The sequence below is a fragment of the Takifugu rubripes genome, chromosome 1 (genome assembly GCF_901000725.2).
Source record: "Takifugu rubripes chromosome 1, fTakRub1.2, whole genome shotgun sequence".
Lineage (NCBI taxonomy): Eukaryota > Metazoa > Chordata > Actinopteri > Tetraodontiformes > Tetraodontidae > Takifugu > Takifugu rubripes.
The window spans coordinates 9,950,301-9,968,593 of record NC_042285.1 but is presented as its reverse complement, the minus strand read 5'-3'; the positions used below and the strand labels follow the sequence as shown (position 1 = coordinate 9,968,593).

At 47.9% G+C, this 18,293-nt stretch overlaps 2 protein-coding genes and 2 long non-coding RNA genes across 10 annotated transcripts; 3 read left to right on the top strand and 1 right to left on the bottom strand.

Moving 5' to 3' along the window:
- The first annotated feature begins 642 nt into the window (after window positions 1–642).
- On the top strand, window positions 643–9,400 carry kctd17 (potassium channel tetramerization domain containing 17). 6 transcript variants are annotated; one of them, XM_011604877.2, is made up of 7 exons: window positions 643–1,110; window positions 4,299–4,407; window positions 4,493–4,584; window positions 4,955–5,098; window positions 6,085–6,210; window positions 6,522–6,657; window positions 7,362–9,400. In XM_011604877.2, the coding sequence occupies exons 1-6, from the start codon at window positions 760–762 to the stop codon at window positions 6,615–6,617; spliced, it is 918 nt and encodes a 305-aa protein (XP_011603179.1). In that variant the 5' UTR covers window positions 643–759; the 3' UTR covers window positions 6,618–6,657; window positions 7,362–9,400. The 6 variants fall into 6 exon arrangements, with proteins under 6 accessions (XP_011603179.1, XP_003961569.1, XP_029696965.1 ...); XM_003961520.3 differs by having other exon boundaries at window positions 644–1,110; window positions 4,955–5,050; XM_011604874.2 differs by having other exon boundaries at window positions 645–1,110; window positions 4,952–5,098.
- LOC115250854 (uncharacterized) lies at window positions 1,117–1,865 on the top strand. The gene is made up of 2 exons (XR_003889422.1): window positions 1,117–1,361; window positions 1,437–1,865. It is a non-coding gene; the product is annotated as an uncharacterized lncRNA (long non-coding RNA).
- Window positions 9,205–17,875, bottom strand: gucy2cb (guanylate cyclase 2Cb). Of its 2 annotated transcripts, XM_003961521.3 has the most exons (27): window positions 17,533–17,875; window positions 17,083–17,195; window positions 16,916–16,983; window positions 16,586–16,801; window positions 16,340–16,455; window positions 15,833–15,935; window positions 15,536–15,650; window positions 14,499–14,640; window positions 13,967–14,049; window positions 13,785–13,893; window positions 13,625–13,706; window positions 13,394–13,496; window positions 13,172–13,231; window positions 13,017–13,088; window positions 12,835–12,939; window positions 12,660–12,746; window positions 12,135–12,267; window positions 11,906–12,043; window positions 11,740–11,816; window positions 11,587–11,678; window positions 11,360–11,518; window positions 11,095–11,287; window positions 10,729–10,903; window positions 10,539–10,637; window positions 10,265–10,359; window positions 10,114–10,190; window positions 9,205–9,998 (listed from the first exon to the last, which is right to left on the bottom strand). In XM_003961521.3, the coding sequence occupies exons 1-27, from the start codon at window positions 17,723–17,725 to the stop codon at window positions 9,785–9,787; spliced, it is 3,219 nt and encodes a 1,072-aa protein (XP_003961570.3). In that variant the 5' UTR covers window positions 17,726–17,875; the 3' UTR covers window positions 9,205–9,784. The 2 variants fall into 2 exon arrangements, with proteins under 2 accessions (XP_003961570.3, XP_029696935.1); XM_029841075.1 differs by lacking the exon at window positions 17,533–17,875 and having other exon boundaries at window positions 16,921–16,983; window positions 17,083–17,146.
- Window positions 12,334–13,523, top strand: LOC115250862 (uncharacterized). Its single transcript, XR_003889427.1, has 3 exons — window positions 12,334–12,369; window positions 13,185–13,284; window positions 13,430–13,523. It is a non-coding gene; the product is annotated as an uncharacterized lncRNA (long non-coding RNA).
- Window positions 17,876–18,293: the final 418 nt, after the last annotated feature.

Sequence of the window (18,293 nt, the reverse complement as noted above, 5' to 3'; positions counted from 1 at the left end):
CAAATTAATTAGAATTATGGAATAGTTCATCTTCAACTTTTTTTGAGAGGAATGAACATTGTAATTTTTAGTTTTGCATTTCAGTTCTATAAAATGTTTAGAATAAAATATGGTTTTTACAGACTGTACAGAGACATACATTCGTTTTATAAATAAATATACTCCACACACTTTATTTCCATCAGTTAAATAATATGGATCGAAATAATGGTAGGTTGAAAAAACGTCAGATTGTTTTTGTTTGCAATATTAATTTTGCACATTGTCCTCTTCAATTTCTAATTATTAGCAAACTGCAAAATGTCGACCATTTTACTCAGTTTTACTTAGTTAATTTTTCATCAATCTAGCTCATCTGTTTTGAACCGAATATTTATTTGAATAGTTTTTAATTTCATGTGCCAATTCAATCTTTATGTTTTACTTTTTACATGTTCTTAATGCAATCATAATTGTTGATTGGACGGGGCTAACTTGGAAATAATCGAACAAAACAAAAGACATCCTAGTATTCTTTTTCATCATCAGGATCAATAAAAGGTAAAGTTGGCTTTGTTAATTCGAAGCAACAGTGAATATTCAAGCCCTCTTGTTTTGAAAGTACCAACCGGATGTGCTGTTGCTCAGTGACGGACTCTTCACGTGAGTGCCGCGGGTTTGGGCAGTGGGCGGAGCGTGTCGGCTCGGCGAGGCAGACGCGGCGGACGGAGACGAACGAACTTCTCCCTCCGACCTCGACAGTCCGTCTTCTGGTTCCAAATGGCAGCTACAGCGGACGACCAGCGGGGAGCCGCGGACGTCGGCGCGGCGTCGTCGCACCCCGGTTGCTACGGACACAACAGCAACAACAATAACAACAACAATAACAAAGACAACGAGGCGGGAGAAACCGCGACCTCCACCACCGCCAACGCGTCTGAATCCGGCGGGACGACGCCGCAGAACGTCGGGAACGGCTCCGTCATCAACCCGGCCGGGGGAAATAACGGAAAGTGGGTTCGGCTGAACGTCGGCGGGACCGTGTTCCTGACGACCCGGCAGACGCTTCTAAAGGAGCAAACCTCATTCCTGTACCGGCTGTGTCAACAGCAGGACCTGCATTCAGACACGGTGAGTCCGACCTGGACCTGCGGATGACTTCATACAATGGTGGATATTCCCCATAATTAGGCACCATCCAATCTGACCATCACTGTGTTTGTTCCATCTTTAACAGTCACCATTTACACATCTAACATTGTGTTTCCCGTCCAGTTTAACATGACGCCGTCTTACTAATGCAAACATGAAGACTTCTGTGGAAAATCACCAGTAACACCTACCGGGATTCCAGCAGTGGCCCATACTTGCCCTTAATCGCTGTGATCTATTCTTTTTCTAAGTCTTCTTCTAAGCTTGATTGAGCCCTTTTTGATCAAACGTGTCGTTTCATGCAGCGGCATGTTGCTGGTTCCAGTGCAGGGTGGTGAAATAACCCACGAGGCTTTTATCTGAGGGCTGGAGGTGCAGGTTGTCTTCCGGGCCGTCCTCGGGTGGGCAGGAGCATCGTGGCATCGCGGCGTGAACGTAGCTGGAGTCAGATGGACGAACGCGTGCATCTTCTTCCTCTGAGAGACCTGCACGGCGGCTCCCGGTCACATGGAGCCTGAACACGCTCCCAGGCTTGAGTGGCTCATAAATGATGCAGTTTTCCTGCTCTCGGAGCAGGATAAGCAGCCGTGCCAGGATTCTCCTGCACGCCGCGGGTGTTTTGGCCTGTGTGGCCCTTTTCTACTCGATGCTGAAGACAGAGGGTTAAACCCCACCTGTGAAAGTGCCATTTGTAAGTCCCCAAAGAGGTGATTGTTTCTTAAAAGATGAGGTTGTCATTCAACAACCCGCCGTTGGCTTGTGTAGACAAATTATGGGAGTTATGGGATGGTTGGCTGTTTACGATTAGCTATAAATCAGTTGTGTATAAATGGTGATGTTTACTGGCTTCTGTTTGGTACAAATGAATATTTTTGTGTTCAAAAATAACAATTATCAGGTATATCCTGTTATTGTAACAGAATATTGGAAGTCCTGAATAGAGTTAATCTACACACGTATTCACGCAACATTAGTCACCAGGTTTCTACCCGCCGACTTAATGGATCGATAACGAAGACGCCCTGACCAGATCTGCCTTGTCAGACCTCTAAATCCAGCATGCGTACCGTTTCAGCCTGCGTCACATGACTGTGCTGAGCCACGAGGGCCCCGTGGAGAGAGAAGTCTCACATGGCCTCCAGCAGAGACGCCCCATCAGGAGCTCCCACTGTTAATCACACATAAATGGCAGGGAAGGAGCTTCAAACGGCTCGTTCATTAAGTTCATTAAGTTCATCATAGTCTCCCCAACTAAGGGTCACGTCTCCTCTCTTGCCGTGTGCGCAGCGATCACCGTTGTATTAGCGCTTCAGGGCAAAATAACTTTGTCGACCAATTATAATCCCTCGTGTGTGATTTGGACGTTGGCTCAGATTTTTTTTTCTTTTTTCAGCCCATATGTCCTCTTTAATCCAGTCGTGCTGGCCTGATTGTGCTCTCGGGTCTGTTTTTAAACCCACGCACACGCGGGCCGTCTGCGCCACCTCAGCTTCACCCCCCCCCCCCCCCCCCCCCCACTCACCCAAAGATGCTACAATCTGCTTCTAATCCAGCCTGGGACGGCCTAATGCTGCCCAGAGCCAATTATATAATGGAGCTGCTTTAGCATCGCGGGTGTTAGCGGGTGTCACAGGGCAGGTACCGCGCACAGCGCAATCGTATTAGAATAGATTTGTAATTACCATTGGGTTTCATTTATAGATAATCCCGGGGGATCACGCTGTTGTGTCTGACGTACGACTCGTCACCTCTGAGATATAACACAATCGGAAAAGTCGGGTCATTTAGGGACGCTTGCTTCCACCTGACAGTTTTGGCGAACGTTCCAGCACAGGTCAGGACTTGTGTCATCATTTTTCCCCTGCTGTCAGGTGTTTAATATGAGCTGTGTCAAGTAAACACACACACACACGCACGTACAAATACAGACCTAGGAGGAGAGTGTGTGTGTGTGTTAGAAGAAGTGAACATTAACAGATTCATGGGTGTCTCTGAACAGCCGCTGCAAAATCTGTTGTAACAGATAAGTGCTTGTTTTGTAGTGTAAGGGTGTGTGTGTGTGTGTGCGTGTGTGTGCTGTCACAGCTCTTTCACACTTCATTTTAGCACAGACAAACAACCACAAGTGAATAATGATGTGTCTGCAGACTATAAATTGCCTCTTTGTGGGGCCTTCCAGCCTGCGTCAGTGCCGCGCCGTCACGTGCACAAACACAGAGACGCCGCGTCCTCGTCCTTCGTTTGGCCGCTCGGGCGTTTCCACAGCCGAACCCTGGAGAGTCATTTTTACGAGTTCTTTCCCGGGAAGAATTTGTTTCTGTCTGACTTAAACAGTCACATTTGAGCTGTATTTTCACCCCAAGTGAATTCATTTGAGGCCCAAAAACCTGTAATTAGCTGAAGCAGGAGGCCTATTAAGCCCTCTAATCAAAAGGAAATGTGTGGTATTTATCCGTTTATAACGGGGGTCACATATGTAGGAGAGCGCTCGCACAAGACGCTCCTGGAGGCGACGTTGTCTGGTGCCGGGTGAGCAAACGGGCCTAAAAAGAATCGCTGAATCGCGTGAGGTGTTTTTATTTGGCCCGCTTTGTTTCCTGTGATGCTCCACATAACGAGAACAAGCCTCGGCCTCAGACCCGGCACAGGCTTTGGAAGCAGCAGGCATCAGCGCTACAGAGCGGCCGATGCTCTTTGGCTCCCTTCCTCTTTCCTCTTCCGTTTGACGGCCGCTCTCCGGGCGGCCGTCACGAGGGCGAGGACAGGGCGTCGGCGCGATCCAGCTGCTGGGCGGGATGGGTCGGAGGAGAACGGAGGCGGGAGAGAAGTGGCGTGGAAGTGGAGCCTGGTTTTCTTTTAAAGGCAAAGTTGTTCATTTTGCCCGGCTGCCAACAGGGCGGCGCAGTAACGCCAGAGCGCCGCCTGGATCCCGTCTGCGTTGGCGGCGCTCCGCTCACGGGCTGGAAATCGCCCGTCTGTGTTGTCGTCAACGCGGCGGAGAGATTTTTTTTAATTTTATTTATTTGTTCTAAAAATATTCAGAGTACAGAAGAGGTCAGTTGTTCTGGGGGAAAAGACGGTGGTTTGTAACACATGACTGCAGCACATGCAGCTATTGAACGTGTGTGTGTGTGTGTGTGTGTGTGTGTTGTTCCCCTCTATAACAGGATGAAACGGGAGCGTATGTGATCGACAGAGACCCGACCTACTTTGGCCCCATCCTAAACTACCTCCGCCACGGAAAACTGGTCTACAACAAAGAGCTGGCTGAAGAAGGTGCTCGACTCTTCTGCTTCTTACGTGAAGACCTGCTTCTTTTGGACGATATCTGGAGACTCACTGTGATTCTTCCTGATTCAAGGTGTCCTGGAGGAGGCGGAGTTTTACAATATCACCCCGCTGATCAAACTGATCAAGGACAGAATCGTGGAGAGGGACTCCAAAGCCACGCAGGTACCCTTCTGCTGACTTTGATGTGTGGAGCCTTCTGCATTCGTCTTGTTCCTGTAGAGAAAGCGGCGCTCTGGTCTTCTCTCAGGACGGTTCCTCTCACTCTTACGTAAAGCCACGGTCCTCCTACTCCCCCTGTGCTCTACTGTACATCAGCAGACTCGCTGCTGCTAATGTTTGCCTGAGGTTAAATATGGTGCAGAGATCTAAAAATAGAACTCCCGCATCTGAAGCCGCAGTGTTTATTTCCCTTCTGATGGAAGCTTTAGAAGACCGGAGCCCAAGCTGCTGCGATTGAGCTCCATTTGCCAGGAGAGCTGTGCTGCGCCATTAAAACTGCGCCTTCCTCTCTTCCCCCCCCCCCCCCCAGCAGGTGCCTCCTAAGCACGTCTACCGAGTGTTGCAGTGTCAGGAGGAGGAACTGACCCAGATGGTCTCCACGATGTCGGACGGCTGGAAGTTTGAGCAGGTCAGCGTGCGCCCCTGCCGAAAGCCCCGCACCGGACTGCTCTGGACTGTGGGTTGGATTCACGCTGCCGCTGAACCTAAACTTGTGATCCCTCTGGCCTGAACCCTTGGTCCTGACCTAAGCCCTCTTGTCTGTGCTCCCAGAATCACTTTAGGATCGCTTTGATTTGCTAACGTTTTTAATTGACACCTGCAGAAGTGACACGTTCACATTTGTAACACAGTTTGTTTAAAGAGGTCACGTTTGATTTACCCAACACTGCATGAGACACCTGAAGTAAACACCTTTATATAAACACACACACTTAAACTGCACTTTTCTACCAAAGTGTTGCTATCTGCTGTTTTTATTGCACAGGCCAGTGATGCTAATGGCAACAGAACAGAGGAACACACACTTTCATGAGCACTTCTAATGAGACCTGTATTGATCCTATATTGATACTCAGCTGCCTCTCAGTTCTTACTGGAACAAGAGTTCCAGCGCAGCATATTTCACTGTTCTTATGTCGGCTGTAGTCGGGTCCTCAGCTCTGAGCCTGAGGACGTCCACGGTTACACCCTAGAAACCAAATTCAGACCCGTGTTCGCCCTCTGTTTTGGCGCTAAGCTCCACTGCATGAGACACGGTTACATTTTTGCTCCTACCCCAGCTCGCCCTCCCCGCTTTGATTAAATAAAAAAGGCGACCTGTTTGGCGACCCCCTCCCCCCCTATCGCCACCTGCCACTGTGTGTAACTTTGACATCAGACGTCCTGTTCAGACCTGGTTTCGGTGACCCTTGACCTGCAGAAAGCGGCGAGCTGGATTCTCTTCACGTAGCACAAACCACAGAGATTCCAGATTAGCTGGGGCTGCTTAGCAACCGCCTGTTAAGAAAAGTCCGATCTGAACAGGCTGTCTGTGCCCCCCCCCCCCGTCTATGCTGCTTGTTGTCTTCAGGACTCTCTTCAGTCCTCCCCACACTCACGCTGTCTCTGTCCCTCTCTCTTCTGTGTTTCTCTCCGTACACACGTGTGCCGCTCTTCCTCTAGATGGTCAACATCGGCTCTTCGTACAGCTACGGAACCGAGGACCAGGCTGAGTTCCTGTGCGTGGTTTCCAAGGAGCTTCACACCGCTGGATCTGGTTTGGGCACCGAGCAGAGCCACAAGACTAAGGTAAGGGCCTGTCCGGTGGCCCAGGCTGTGTTTGTGTCTCATTCCTGTGTGTTTGTCTGCTCTCGCATCTTAAACGCTTCAAATATCATCCACAAACTCATCCGCTTGCCTTTTTTTTTTTTTTACGAATCTCTCCATGTTGCTTCTCAAATTCCAAATATTTCCTGCCTTTTCCCCCACGTTCCCATCGTCCTCCTCCCTCCTCACTGTCGACTCACCGCCTCTCATCCACATGTTCATCTTTCATCATGTTTTTTTTTTTCCCCCTCTTTATTTCGTGTTTTCCTCCCCGGGCGTCATGCTGAATCAAGCCGGCAGACACGCAGGAGGACGAAGTCACAAAGGATGAGGAGGAGGAGGAGGAGGGAGGGAGAGATACCACACCACATGAGTGGCTTAGACAGTGAGGGAGTCATGTGTCTTTATTCCCAAGAGAAACTGGAATGGGTGAGGAACTGTTCTAGATGTGCTAGTGGGTACACTTGGGAGATTTTGGTGTGTGTGTGTGTCTGATTCACGGTGCTGCATCAATTAAAAACCGATTCGTCACACTAGGCGACACCAAACCAAATCCAACGTGTGATGACGTAAAAAAGGCACATGGCATCATTAGCATCCATGTCTTTAGTTGCACAAGCGAACCACAGATATTTCAGCTCCCTGCAACGACCTCACGTCCCACATTTTGAACCATCAGCACACACACACACACATGCTCTCGTCATTCCGTAACCCGACACTGCAACACCCGACTCATGTTACCATGAAACATCCCTGACCTTTCAGTGCAGCAGTACTGTTTGATGTCTCACCTCCCACACACAGTTGGGACACAAATAAAGACACGCACATAAAACAAACGCAGTAATGAACATTCGCTATCTCTGCTCACTGGAAATAACACGTCATTGAATAACCGAGGCAATAATTAAGGTCCGTATTAGCCGGAGTCCTATTTTACAGTGTTATTAACGATGGGCTTTTGTTGCCACGTCTGCCATCACCACGATCGTCTGCACATTCACCATTCTGTCACCATTATCATCACCATCTCAGCCACAACAGGTTATGAAGTGTGTGTTGATGAGCCTGGTGTGGCTGTCTCCCCTGCTAATGTCTGGTTTTTTTGTTCTTGTCTCTTTGTTTCCCAGCTTTTCCAGCTCCACGGGGCCCGGATGTAGATTATCTGTCACTTGTTTCTAAGTTTACCGACGTGTACAAGGCATATCTGTGAGCTGCGACCAAACTGTAGCATAACCTAGTTGAAATGACCAAAAACACTAAGAAACAAACATCAGCCACCGGCCAACAGCAATACCATTATATACATCTTGTTTTTCAGTTGAGCTACTTTTATCCTGAGGAATTCCAGGTGCGTTCAGGTTCAGATGTGTTGCTGAGAAAAGTAGTTGAGCTTAGTAAAAAACCAAAAAAAATAGCCAAAGATCCAGGTCAAGATGGAGGATTCAAGGTGCTCAACTAATCTGTAACAGGAAACCTAAAAACCTGCCTGAAGAATTTTGTCTTAATTAGTATCATCCGAGGAACAGTCAGACTGGTGTGTTACCAAACTCGACACACACTCATGTCGCCAGTTATGAGGTGCAGTTATGCTAATGTGTTAGCGGCTGGGTTTAGCTACTGCCATCTGTTGGTGCACTCATTAATGCTCATATTCCGATCAGGCTGTCCAAAACGGAGCCGCCCAGTGTGGACACACACCGACACCTCCGTCCCCGGCAGCCGTGGCACCTGGCAGCCACGCAGAGGCAGAAATTAAGCCCGCCTGACAGTGCAGGGGGGGGGGGGTCGGATGTGACCCGGTCGGTCAGAGGAGGTGAAAGCAGCAGACGCTAACGTCGCCTGTGACGTAAACCGTGTTAGAAGGAGAGAAAGGTAGACGACTTCTCCAGACAGAAGGTAGACGACTTCTCCAGACAGAAGAATTCTTTATTTGTCGTTATACAATTTGATTGGACAGCAATAGTACAAGGCCAGGGGTGATGTCAGAAAGAAACGAGATGTTATTCATGACAAACATGTACATTATGTGCATTTAATCTCCATGAGGCAATGATAAATGACTGGGCAGTGATGGTTTAGTGTTTTTATTTTTAATAAGAACAGAAGCAACGTGTTTGAGCATTGATGAAAGACTGTTATTTGGAGAAATTCTATTTATTTTTGTGAGAAAAAAAGCATCAAGTCTCTCCGCTGTAACCCCGGACTGAACATCAACGTCCAGCTCAGCCGCACAAGCACACTGGATTTGTATCCGCACATCTGTGATGTAACATAGGACAATCGATAATGAATCCTCCCCCTCGTGTTTGGCAACTTCTTAAAATCCTCCTTTGATTAAGACATCTGGAGATGAAAGGCAGATGCGGCTGATCTGAGTTTGCGCCAGTGTTTTCGTGTAGTTACCTTTTAAACCTTTGCAGTCCGGTTTCAGCTGCAGTTTGAAATCCTGGGTGCGCCGATCCCAGGCGTGATGAACAAACCCAACAGACTGTAATGTCCGCGCTTTGTTCCTTTAATCCACATCATTCGGTGCCTTGATTTTCTGCAGAACTGTCATCAAAGCGAAGACATCAGTGAGCTCAGAGGCGTCGCCCTCAAGCGTTTACGAAAATCATGCGTCTAAAACTTCACAACCCTCCCGATAGTGCGGGACGAGTGTGCACGTGTCCATCGCTCTTCCTGTGAATGTCTGGATTTTATTTCAATTTTCTTAAAGTGTTAAAAAGTGCATGTTTTCAAAATGGATCCAAACTTTTACGCAACCTCAGTCAAAGGTTGAAGCTGTTTTTGTATAAAATGATGCTTTTTTTTTAATTGTTGTTTTGTATTTTTAAGCACCTAATTTATTCACATGGATGGTGAGTTTAAGGCTCAGCGTTGGGGGGCGGGGAGGTTTTTCTTTTATTTTTGAACTATTTGTGACTGTCCTGTTGACTTTTAACTGTGCAGAGAGGAAGTTTTGTTGCTGTATTCACACACAAATGCTGTTGTCTAGATGAAACTGTTGTCACGACCACATGCTCGCTTTGGTTTGCTGGACCTTTCTTTCTTTTTCGGGCACGTTTGAGAAAAAGAGAAACGGAGCCCGTTTGTCTCGGTTGCTGGAGCTCGTTCCCCCTCGCTGTCGTCACACAACACGCCGATCACAGCGCCTCAAAGCCGCCCGGCCCCCCTGGGAGAATCACTGTGTGATGGGATTTCGCTGCGCTGGGTTCATCGGGACCGCCTTCAGTGACGCGATCCACTGCGTCGGGGGTTTTCCTTCTGTTTGTTTTTTGTACGTCAATGACTCGTCACAAACGTACCAACAAAAATAAACCTTTATTCTTTGGTTTTAAAATGCCGATTTGCATGTCTCGTCATTGCCGTTCTCTCTTCCACGACAGATTTGCGTGGAAATATTACAAAAACAACATTTGCCTACATTTAAGGAGCAGAGGGTGAAAATATGAAGTGAACAGCTGCCTCGCCACCTGGTCGGCAGTTGAGATGCGGACCAGCTGCAGGTGTCAGAACCTGCTGCGGTTCTGCTGGAGGCTCGCTGCTCTTCCTACAGGAAGGTGCTGAGGGTGTTGTCCACACTGGCCATCTGCAGGTACTCCAGATGGCTGCCGTCGGACTCGGCTTCTGATTCCTGGCCTTTGTCCTCATCCCCGCTCTGACCGGACGGGAGCTTCTTTCTCCGGACGGAACCGCGAACGCGTCGCTCCAGGCAGGCCAGGATCATCTGGGCCAGGTCCTGCTGGAGCCGCTGGAAGTTTTCCCTGCAAACGCGCCATCCTGTCAGCTCCAGTTAAAATATAAACCCCACTTTTTAAATGTATCATCTGAAACGTGAGTGTTTCAGGGCTCAGGTGAGGAGACGGAGGGATCTCTTACGTTGTGGGTGGCGTCGGGAGTTTGTAGTCTTCTCCCTTCTCACCTGTCAGCCAGTAGGTGGTCTCGGTGCCTTTGCCCTCCAGGAAGACAAACATTTACAGTGCTTCGCACTCACGGGATCTGTTTGTTGCAGAGGTTCGGGCGTCTTTACCTTCAGATATGTTTCCCCTCTCATCTCGTACTGGAAATTGCAGTTTGTTCTCTGCAGGATATTTATAGTCGGCTCGCTCACGTGGATCCGCAGGGCTGGAGGACATGGAAGGACATCATGAAAGGACATCGCCGGGTTGATTCATCCAAGCTCGTTCACCAACGCTGATCTAATTAGGCTGCTCGGTTGCTCGTCGATAATAAGCGCTGCATCAGTGGACTGCCTGCAGCTTTACTGTGCGTTGTCTTTGGGATGGAGGTGTCCCTCTACTCACGGTGTCCTGTGGACTCCATACGAGACGCCGTGTTGACTGTGTCTCCAAATAAACAGTACCTGGGCATCTTCACACCCACAACTCCCGCCGCACATGAACCTGGATCCACAACGAATACAAGAACCATTGTTAGTTAAACAGCGCTTCTTTCGGATGTTTTTGGGGGGGGCGGGAAGGGAAGGTCGTCTACCCGAGTGCACGCCGATGCGTATCCACACAGGGATGCCTGGCAGGTGCCTCAGCTGGAAGGTCCCCATGAAGTGCAGGATGTCCAGCGCCATGTGGCAGATATCCACAGCGTGTCTGTTTCCGTTTCTCTTGGGAAGTCCCGAGGCCACCATGTAGGCGTCCCCGATTGTCTCCACCTGAACAGAGAGGGAAAAAATGTTGGCGTCCTCCCCGTGGGGCTCACAGTTAATCCCTCAGTTTGTGCGCGAAGTTCTACAAGGTTCTGTTCCGAGACCGATATTTTGACCGTTTCTTTGCACGGTCGTGGCATGAAAATGCATTTGGACAGTTCACAGTGCAGCGTCCTGACTGTTGCCCATGGCAACACCTTGTAGACATCGTGGAGGTCAACGATGCCGTCAAAGCCTTTGTAGATGTCGTTGAGCATGTCCACCACTTCCATCGGGGTGCTGTACTGGCACAGAGTGGTGAAGCCGACGATGTCGCTGAAATATACGGTCACTTCCTCGTACAGCTCTGGTTCCACCACGCCGCTCTCCTTCAGGCTTTTCACCACAGGCCTGCACGGACACAAGTGGCGACGTCAAGCACCTTTGCTGCTTTTGCGCACGTGCGATAAAATATAGCGAGACCGTGGAAGCAGCATGAAGTTCAGGCAGTCGGCCCTGTCCCTCTCTGATTTGTACAGGGCGGTTCTCTCCTCCACCAGGTGCTCCAGGTTCCTGGAGTACATCTGAAGCCGCCTGATCATGTTGTCCATGTAGCTCTCGTTTTCCTGGTTGTGGATTTTACTGCAAGACATTTTCTCAGGTTCACGTTGGCCATACGTGCGCCGCGTTCAGTGACGAAAGGACATTACCTGATGATTTTTCCCAGATAATTTTCCACCTTCCTAAAATCGGGTCTTTTTTCTGGATCCTCATCCCAGCAGCTTTTTATCAAGGTGCACACCTAAGAGGTCACAAAGGTTACCTGCTACACTCCGCTACAGAGGCCGCTGATGTAACCTCACCTCTAATTCTTTCTCTGAAGCCGTGTCAAAGTTCAGATCGGGCCTGAAGTACGACATGATGATCCTGGACAGTTTTTCTATTGGGGAAGTAAAACTTCAGATACCGCTGTGCTTGTTTCTATGGAAACATTTTCCTCTCCTTGGGTTCTGGTGAAGCCAATCTCACCGGCTCTTTTGGTGCAGGACTCTGTGTAGAAAGTGCACTTCCTGAGTACGATCTCATGAGCAATGATGGCAAAGCTGTAGACGTCTCCTTTCTGAGAGGTTCCCTGTTTCCTCAGGTGCTCTGGGGCTGTCCATAAGTCTGAGAGGAGAAGGAGGAGGAAAGAAGGAAAATGGTGGAAAATGAAGTGACACAAGACCCAAATCAAACTGAGAAACAGCTGAGTTCTCACCTTTCCCAGGACTAAGAAAACTATTACAACCAAAGTCCGTGATCTTCACCACCATACGATTGTCCACGACGCAGTTGGTGGACTTGAGGCGACCGTGCACCTGGATGTCACTGGAGTGGAGGTAGGACATGCCCTGCAGAGGTTTGCAGCGCTTTACTGACACCTACTGGCTACTATTATGAACTGCATCTACTTCTGCAGGAAAGACTGGGAAATTCGGAGTTTTAATATAAATGTAAGTAATATTTTTTATTCATTATTAAGGGATTATAGCTAATGACTGTTATCCATTTCACTGACTATATTACTATTAAATTACACTTTCAGGTTAAGAAATTCATTTTAAAATACACGATATAAGGAAAGAAACATACTAACACCTAATTTTTGAGGGGTGACTGGAAGAGTCATCTAAATGCTGCAGTACATGTCAGTCATTTATTTGTGATGGAACACATGTGTTTCCATATCACACGGGGGAATATATATCACATCAGGGTGATGAAATATGCTATTCGGTCTCACCTTAGCGATGTCGTACATGACAGAGATCTTGAACTCCCAGTCCATGAAAGTGTTGTCGGGGTAAGAAACCAGATTGTTCAGCACATACTGAAGAGAAACAATAATGTCTGTATGCATGTGTCCTTTAATTCCTTATTCTAATATTGTCCAGCAGTCAAATAATGCTGGTACGTACCCTCAGCGACCCCCTCTCTCCATACTCAAACACTCCAAACACACCCCGCTCTAACTTCACTGTTCCATAAAACTTTGTCAGGTTGTAATAGTCGATTTGCTGGAGCTGCACAGACAAGAGGAGAATCCACGTATGAGGTCAGTGACGTCACAGAAGCTCATATAAAAAGGCTTGAGTTTTACCGCATTGAGTTCAATCCTCTGGGTCTCGTTGAAGTTACCATCAGAGTGTTTCAGCTCCTTCAGAATCACGATCTGTAAATGACGGACGGCATCACGCACCCGTTCACAGCATCAGATCCTCTCATGTGCTTGACTGAAAATGCTGCTTTTGTTACCTTCTTGTCATAGAACGCACGCTGGATCGTGAAATTTGACTTCTTCCTTTCGTCTTCAATCTGAGAGCAATGAAGAAAAACTGATGGACTGGAAGTGTTAACACACATTTGAGGTGGTGATTTGCACTCTTCAGTGGGAGATGTGTTGCAGATTTTATATAAGAAAAAAAAAGAATAACATCATTAGAAAAGGGGTACAAACGCGTACTCGCTGAAATTTACCGTAAGAGAGATGACATTGTGTGTGTTGTTCTCCAGCAGGTTGATGAGGTCTGGGGAGATGTGAGACCACCGCTTCCTGATCATACGGTCCCTCCTGTTTTGTCTACACACACACACACACACACACACAATATTACAGTCCAGAAAAAAGATGATAATATCATTGTTTTTATGGAAATCAGGACACTAAAAGCTCCAAAGACAGATGAGCTTCTGTAGCTAAACAATCACCTGTAGAAGATGAAGGCAATGGTGGTGACCACAACCACGGTTACAGCCAGCACGATGACGATGATGTCGTGAGACGCAGACTCTGAGGATGTGAAAGGCAAAAAAGCCTTTACCAAAACATAGCTGCAGTTCAGTGTTGGTGTCGGTTGGTGTGTAGTACCTTTGTCTGGTATGTAATTAGGGAGGGTTTTCCCCCAGATGAAGGCAGGATTGTTTTGAGCCACTGTGGTGATGTTAAGCTCGGTGTCAAAGCTGAATAAAAGTTCATACTGAGGACAAAAATGCATTAGCGTGTTTACTCATTCACCTGTCCTCAAAATGTAAAACGGTGACAGGAAGCACCTTGAGTTCCGTGGTGGTGTAAATGATTGAGAGTTCCACATCCCTGTCTCCATAACTGTCCAGTCTGTAGTGTCCAGCGCTTCCTGGGAAGAACGTGACAGACACACGGACACGTGCAAGTCAGGACTGTTCCCACCAGCCAGGCTGTGCAGCCCCAATCTGCACGTCTCACCTCTCACAGGGACAATTTAGCTGTTGACTGCTTCAGTCTGTGATGGCCGTTACTTCTGCAAATACTGTCAGGGGTCTGAGATATGTGAGCTGTTGCTGTTCTGCGTCTCTACAGCAGCCCGGACGGACAGGAGAGGAACTACTGACGTGAATCAGTCAAGTTCCCCCCACCTCTCATACGCTGTAGTTTTGCCAGTATACTAAATGTGCCAACACTTCACTTACTGACACTCAACGTTCTCATCTGATTACAGTATTTTTATCTTATCTGAGGCTGTTGGAGGCCGTTGAGTCAGGAAGTAAACACAGGTCAACTTGCTAGCAGGCCTGAGATCAACTACATGTGCTTCCTCTCTCTTACCGTTAAATGAGGTGTTTCTGAAGTAATTCACGTCCATGAACTCCATCACTTCAACATCAGATTCGTTTTTTGAGAGGATCTTCCTCATCACCTGGCCTATCAGCAGCACTGCATCGTGGTACGCTGCTATGTAATCATTCATCTGTGGACAGACAAACAGACAGAGAACAGCTGCATTTGTGTCCCCGTGTTCCTGCAGCGGCTCTTTACGCGCTTATCGGCACCATATTGTCGATTTTAAGGGCTTAAAGATTTTAAATCTGGGAAAAATGCAGGCTTTGAAGAGAATTATTTTATCTTGTTAGCATCTTTTATCTTATTAGCATGTGTTATACTATATGTTTTTGTTTTATGTTACAGTTAGTTTAGAAGTTAGGGATAGTGTATAATCTTTAGTAGGAATAAGCATAAGCAAGTCAGTTGACCCTTCCTTGACATGAATACTGCTTAGACAGTTGGAGCCAGGCAGACAGGAAGTGGTAGACCCCCATCGTAAAATATGACAGCATAATTTACTGGTAATTGATAAGTTCCTGGACAGGAATATGACCTCTGACCTGGCCCTCTGGGAAGACAATGAAGAAGAAGGACTGCACCAACACCAAATGAGGCAGGAAGAAGAAGATGAGGTCACCCAAGAAGAAGGACTAGATTGGACTGAATTAGCATCAATAATTTATATATGTTGTTCTATAAAAGACTGGGTCAAGGGATAGTTAGGGGGTCAGTTGTTTGTAGGGTTATGAACTGGCCCAGAGCTCTGTCATATTTGGATCTTGAATTGATTCTATTTGCTAAATAGATTTTGAAATTGGCATTTGTTTACTTGTCTTCATTTAAAGAACACGCCGATCGGCAGTGACACACGAGAGGTATTGCGATCCAACAGCTTGTATTTTAAACGGAGTACCGGGTGGAGATCGGATTAGGCAACCAAATCTGAGGAAGACTGTTGGGAAAAAGGTTCTAAGCAGGTGAAAAACATGAAGACGAAGCAAAGGGAGGGTCGCTGCGGGTGCGTATGGTGACATCCTCACCATGCTGCTGCTGTTGAAGTCTGTGTTGATTTTGTACGTTCTGGTATTGGGCATGGTCAGCACCAGCACGTTCTGCATGGACGGCATGGACGAGGTGTTGGTGTAGTATTGATCACTGCAGGGAGGAGAGGCTGCGCATAAGATGCTTCTAAAGCCGAGGCCATGAAAGAAAAGCCTAAACTGAGCCTATTCCGAGCTCGAGCCATAAAATGTTGCTGATAGGAATCATTGAGAGCTTTACTGCTTCATCATTTACGACACTAATAAAGCAGAACCGTGCAAGTGTTGGTGACTGACTTGTACAGATCAATGAGGAGAAACAGAATGTCGTTTTTGTCGGCCCCTTTGGTGCCGTTCTTGGCCTCCAGGATGTCCTGGGGTGATCCACACATGATGAACACTGCAGAACAAACACTCCGGGTGAACATCCAGGCCCACTGACTACACACAGTAGCTTGTGGAAACTATCAGAACACAAGGGGAAGAGAGGAGAAATGAGCTCGTGGGTCAAGAGAACGTCTGTGGAGCTCCTTGGGATGACTGGGCTCCTAATTAGATGAGTGATGGTCTCCTCTGGTGCTCAGTGTGAACCTGCTCACGTCTGTACAGATGCCACCTGGGCGGGAGCACAACCTCCACACCTGGACAGCAGACCTTCTGGCCACGGTGCAGACGAATGGTGGCGACCACAGCCCAACATCTGTCGGCTGCACGACGTGCAGCGTTCCATGAAATCACCCCGAGACCTTCCTGAGCGTTCCTGGAAACATCGCACATCACAGACAGACGGCGAGACAGACTCACGGTTGCTTGTCCTGTTATGAGGCGATTGAAGTATTTGATTGAGTTGATGAGAGGTGTACAGCGCCGTTCTCTGGAATTTTTGGGAAAAATTGCCAGCGTCCAGGGCGTTCATGTACCTGCAGGCACAGGAATGAGCCTTTCATGAGCAGGCGGCTCGGTTCCACGTCAGACTGCTCCGTTTCCCACCCACGGCACCGCGGAGACGCCAGGGGACACACGCCAGCCCTTAAGCGTCACAAGACTCACCAAAAACAGTCCTCGGTGTTGATGTCTTTCTTAAACATGTAGGCCGTCCTCCAGTCGGGCTTCAGCTTGTTGGTCTCAGGCCAGAACTTGATGAAAAAGTCGGAGATCTTGCGCGCTGGCGGCAGCAGGCGCTGCAGGTTGAGCGTGTAGTCGCAGGAGAGACCAAAGCTCCCCGCAGAGATGATGGGCGTACTGAGCTTCAGACCTTTCTCCATACTGGAGGAGAGAGAGTGGGTGCGTGTGTGTGTGTGAGAGAGAGAGAGAGAGAGTCTCCTAATATCAAAACTTTACGTTCTTCCTGCTCTCGTTGTTTAGAAAATGAATACGTACTCAACTATTTGGAAGGCAGCGTAGGTGCAGGTCGGGCCGAGCACAGAACATCCCAGATTCCGAGAGTTCTGCAAAAGTAAAGGCGTGACTCCCTCACTCTGAGCAGCAATGCCTTTAAACCCAGAACCAGGCTCTGAGGATCTCACGCGTGTCTTTTTCTGGCTCACCATCAGGGACTTGAGCTCCTCCACCCCCTCACACGTCGTGCTCTTGCAGCCTCGATGTCCGTATAAGTTTGTGTTAAATCCACCAAAGTTAGCCGTCAGATTCAACTTCAGGCCTTTTGTGTGGTTTGCAGACACAGAAACGCCACGTTATGCTCCAGAATAAGTCATTACGGGCCTTGTTGTGGAGCTGCAGGTCAAATCATCGGACCCGAGCCCCTTATCAAACCATAAAAGGAGGCTGATGTGTGTTCTGTCTTAGGAAGGTGGCCTCTTTCATGGTTGGCCCGGCACACACCAGCTAATTAATCATTTACACTCATTAACACAAAAAACAAGCTTGATTGCAACGGTGATTTTATGACTAATTATGCAGAACGACGCAGTTACCATCTAGTTCAGTGACAGCATGTTCCAGTTCAGAACTGAGGGAGCGTCTTTCTTTTGTTTTACCTTCTGGATTCTGGGTCTTGTCCGTCTCGATCGCCTTCAGGATTTCTCCTTTCACGTACTTCAGGCTCCAGGGAGCCTCCTCGTCGTCCAGCAGGATCACGTTTATGGTGAAGCCGTGCATGCACAGAGCTGAACACAGAGCGGCCAGAATTCCCAGAACGCACAAACGCAACCACCAGCTCGCTTTTTCCATCTTCACATCAGATAAAAACCCTCCTGATCCAGCACCCAATGTGAATTCCTGAGCGGTAAAGTTTAAAACAACAGTGTCCTCTGATTGTTCCCTTCCCAGGCTCACATTCCTTCTGGCCGCTGCTCACCTGGGCGACTTGTTAATATATAACCTTTCGAGAGAGGAAGGTGGCTCATATAACCTTCTACCAGCTGCTGGAGGACGTACAAGCTGAACACAGAACAGCTGGATGGTGGAAATATGCCAAACACGATTTAAAAGGGTGGAGCCTGGTGTTATTACACGATTGCTAGTAAAATAAAATAACAGCAAAAGAAACTAACCGTGTGTGTGTGTGTGTGTGTGTGTGTGTGTGTGTGTGTGTGAGAGACAGTGTATCTACAGGCTGCAAAACATAGACAAGCTCATAAACATCTGACAGACACCATGTAAGAAAAGAAAGCAGCAAGGAGAATAGATGAGAGCAAAGGTCATAAAAGTCATAACTGATAACACACACACACACACACACACAGATCAATCAGAGCTGTTTTTATACTCCTCTTGCATCCACACCCTGGTAAACAAC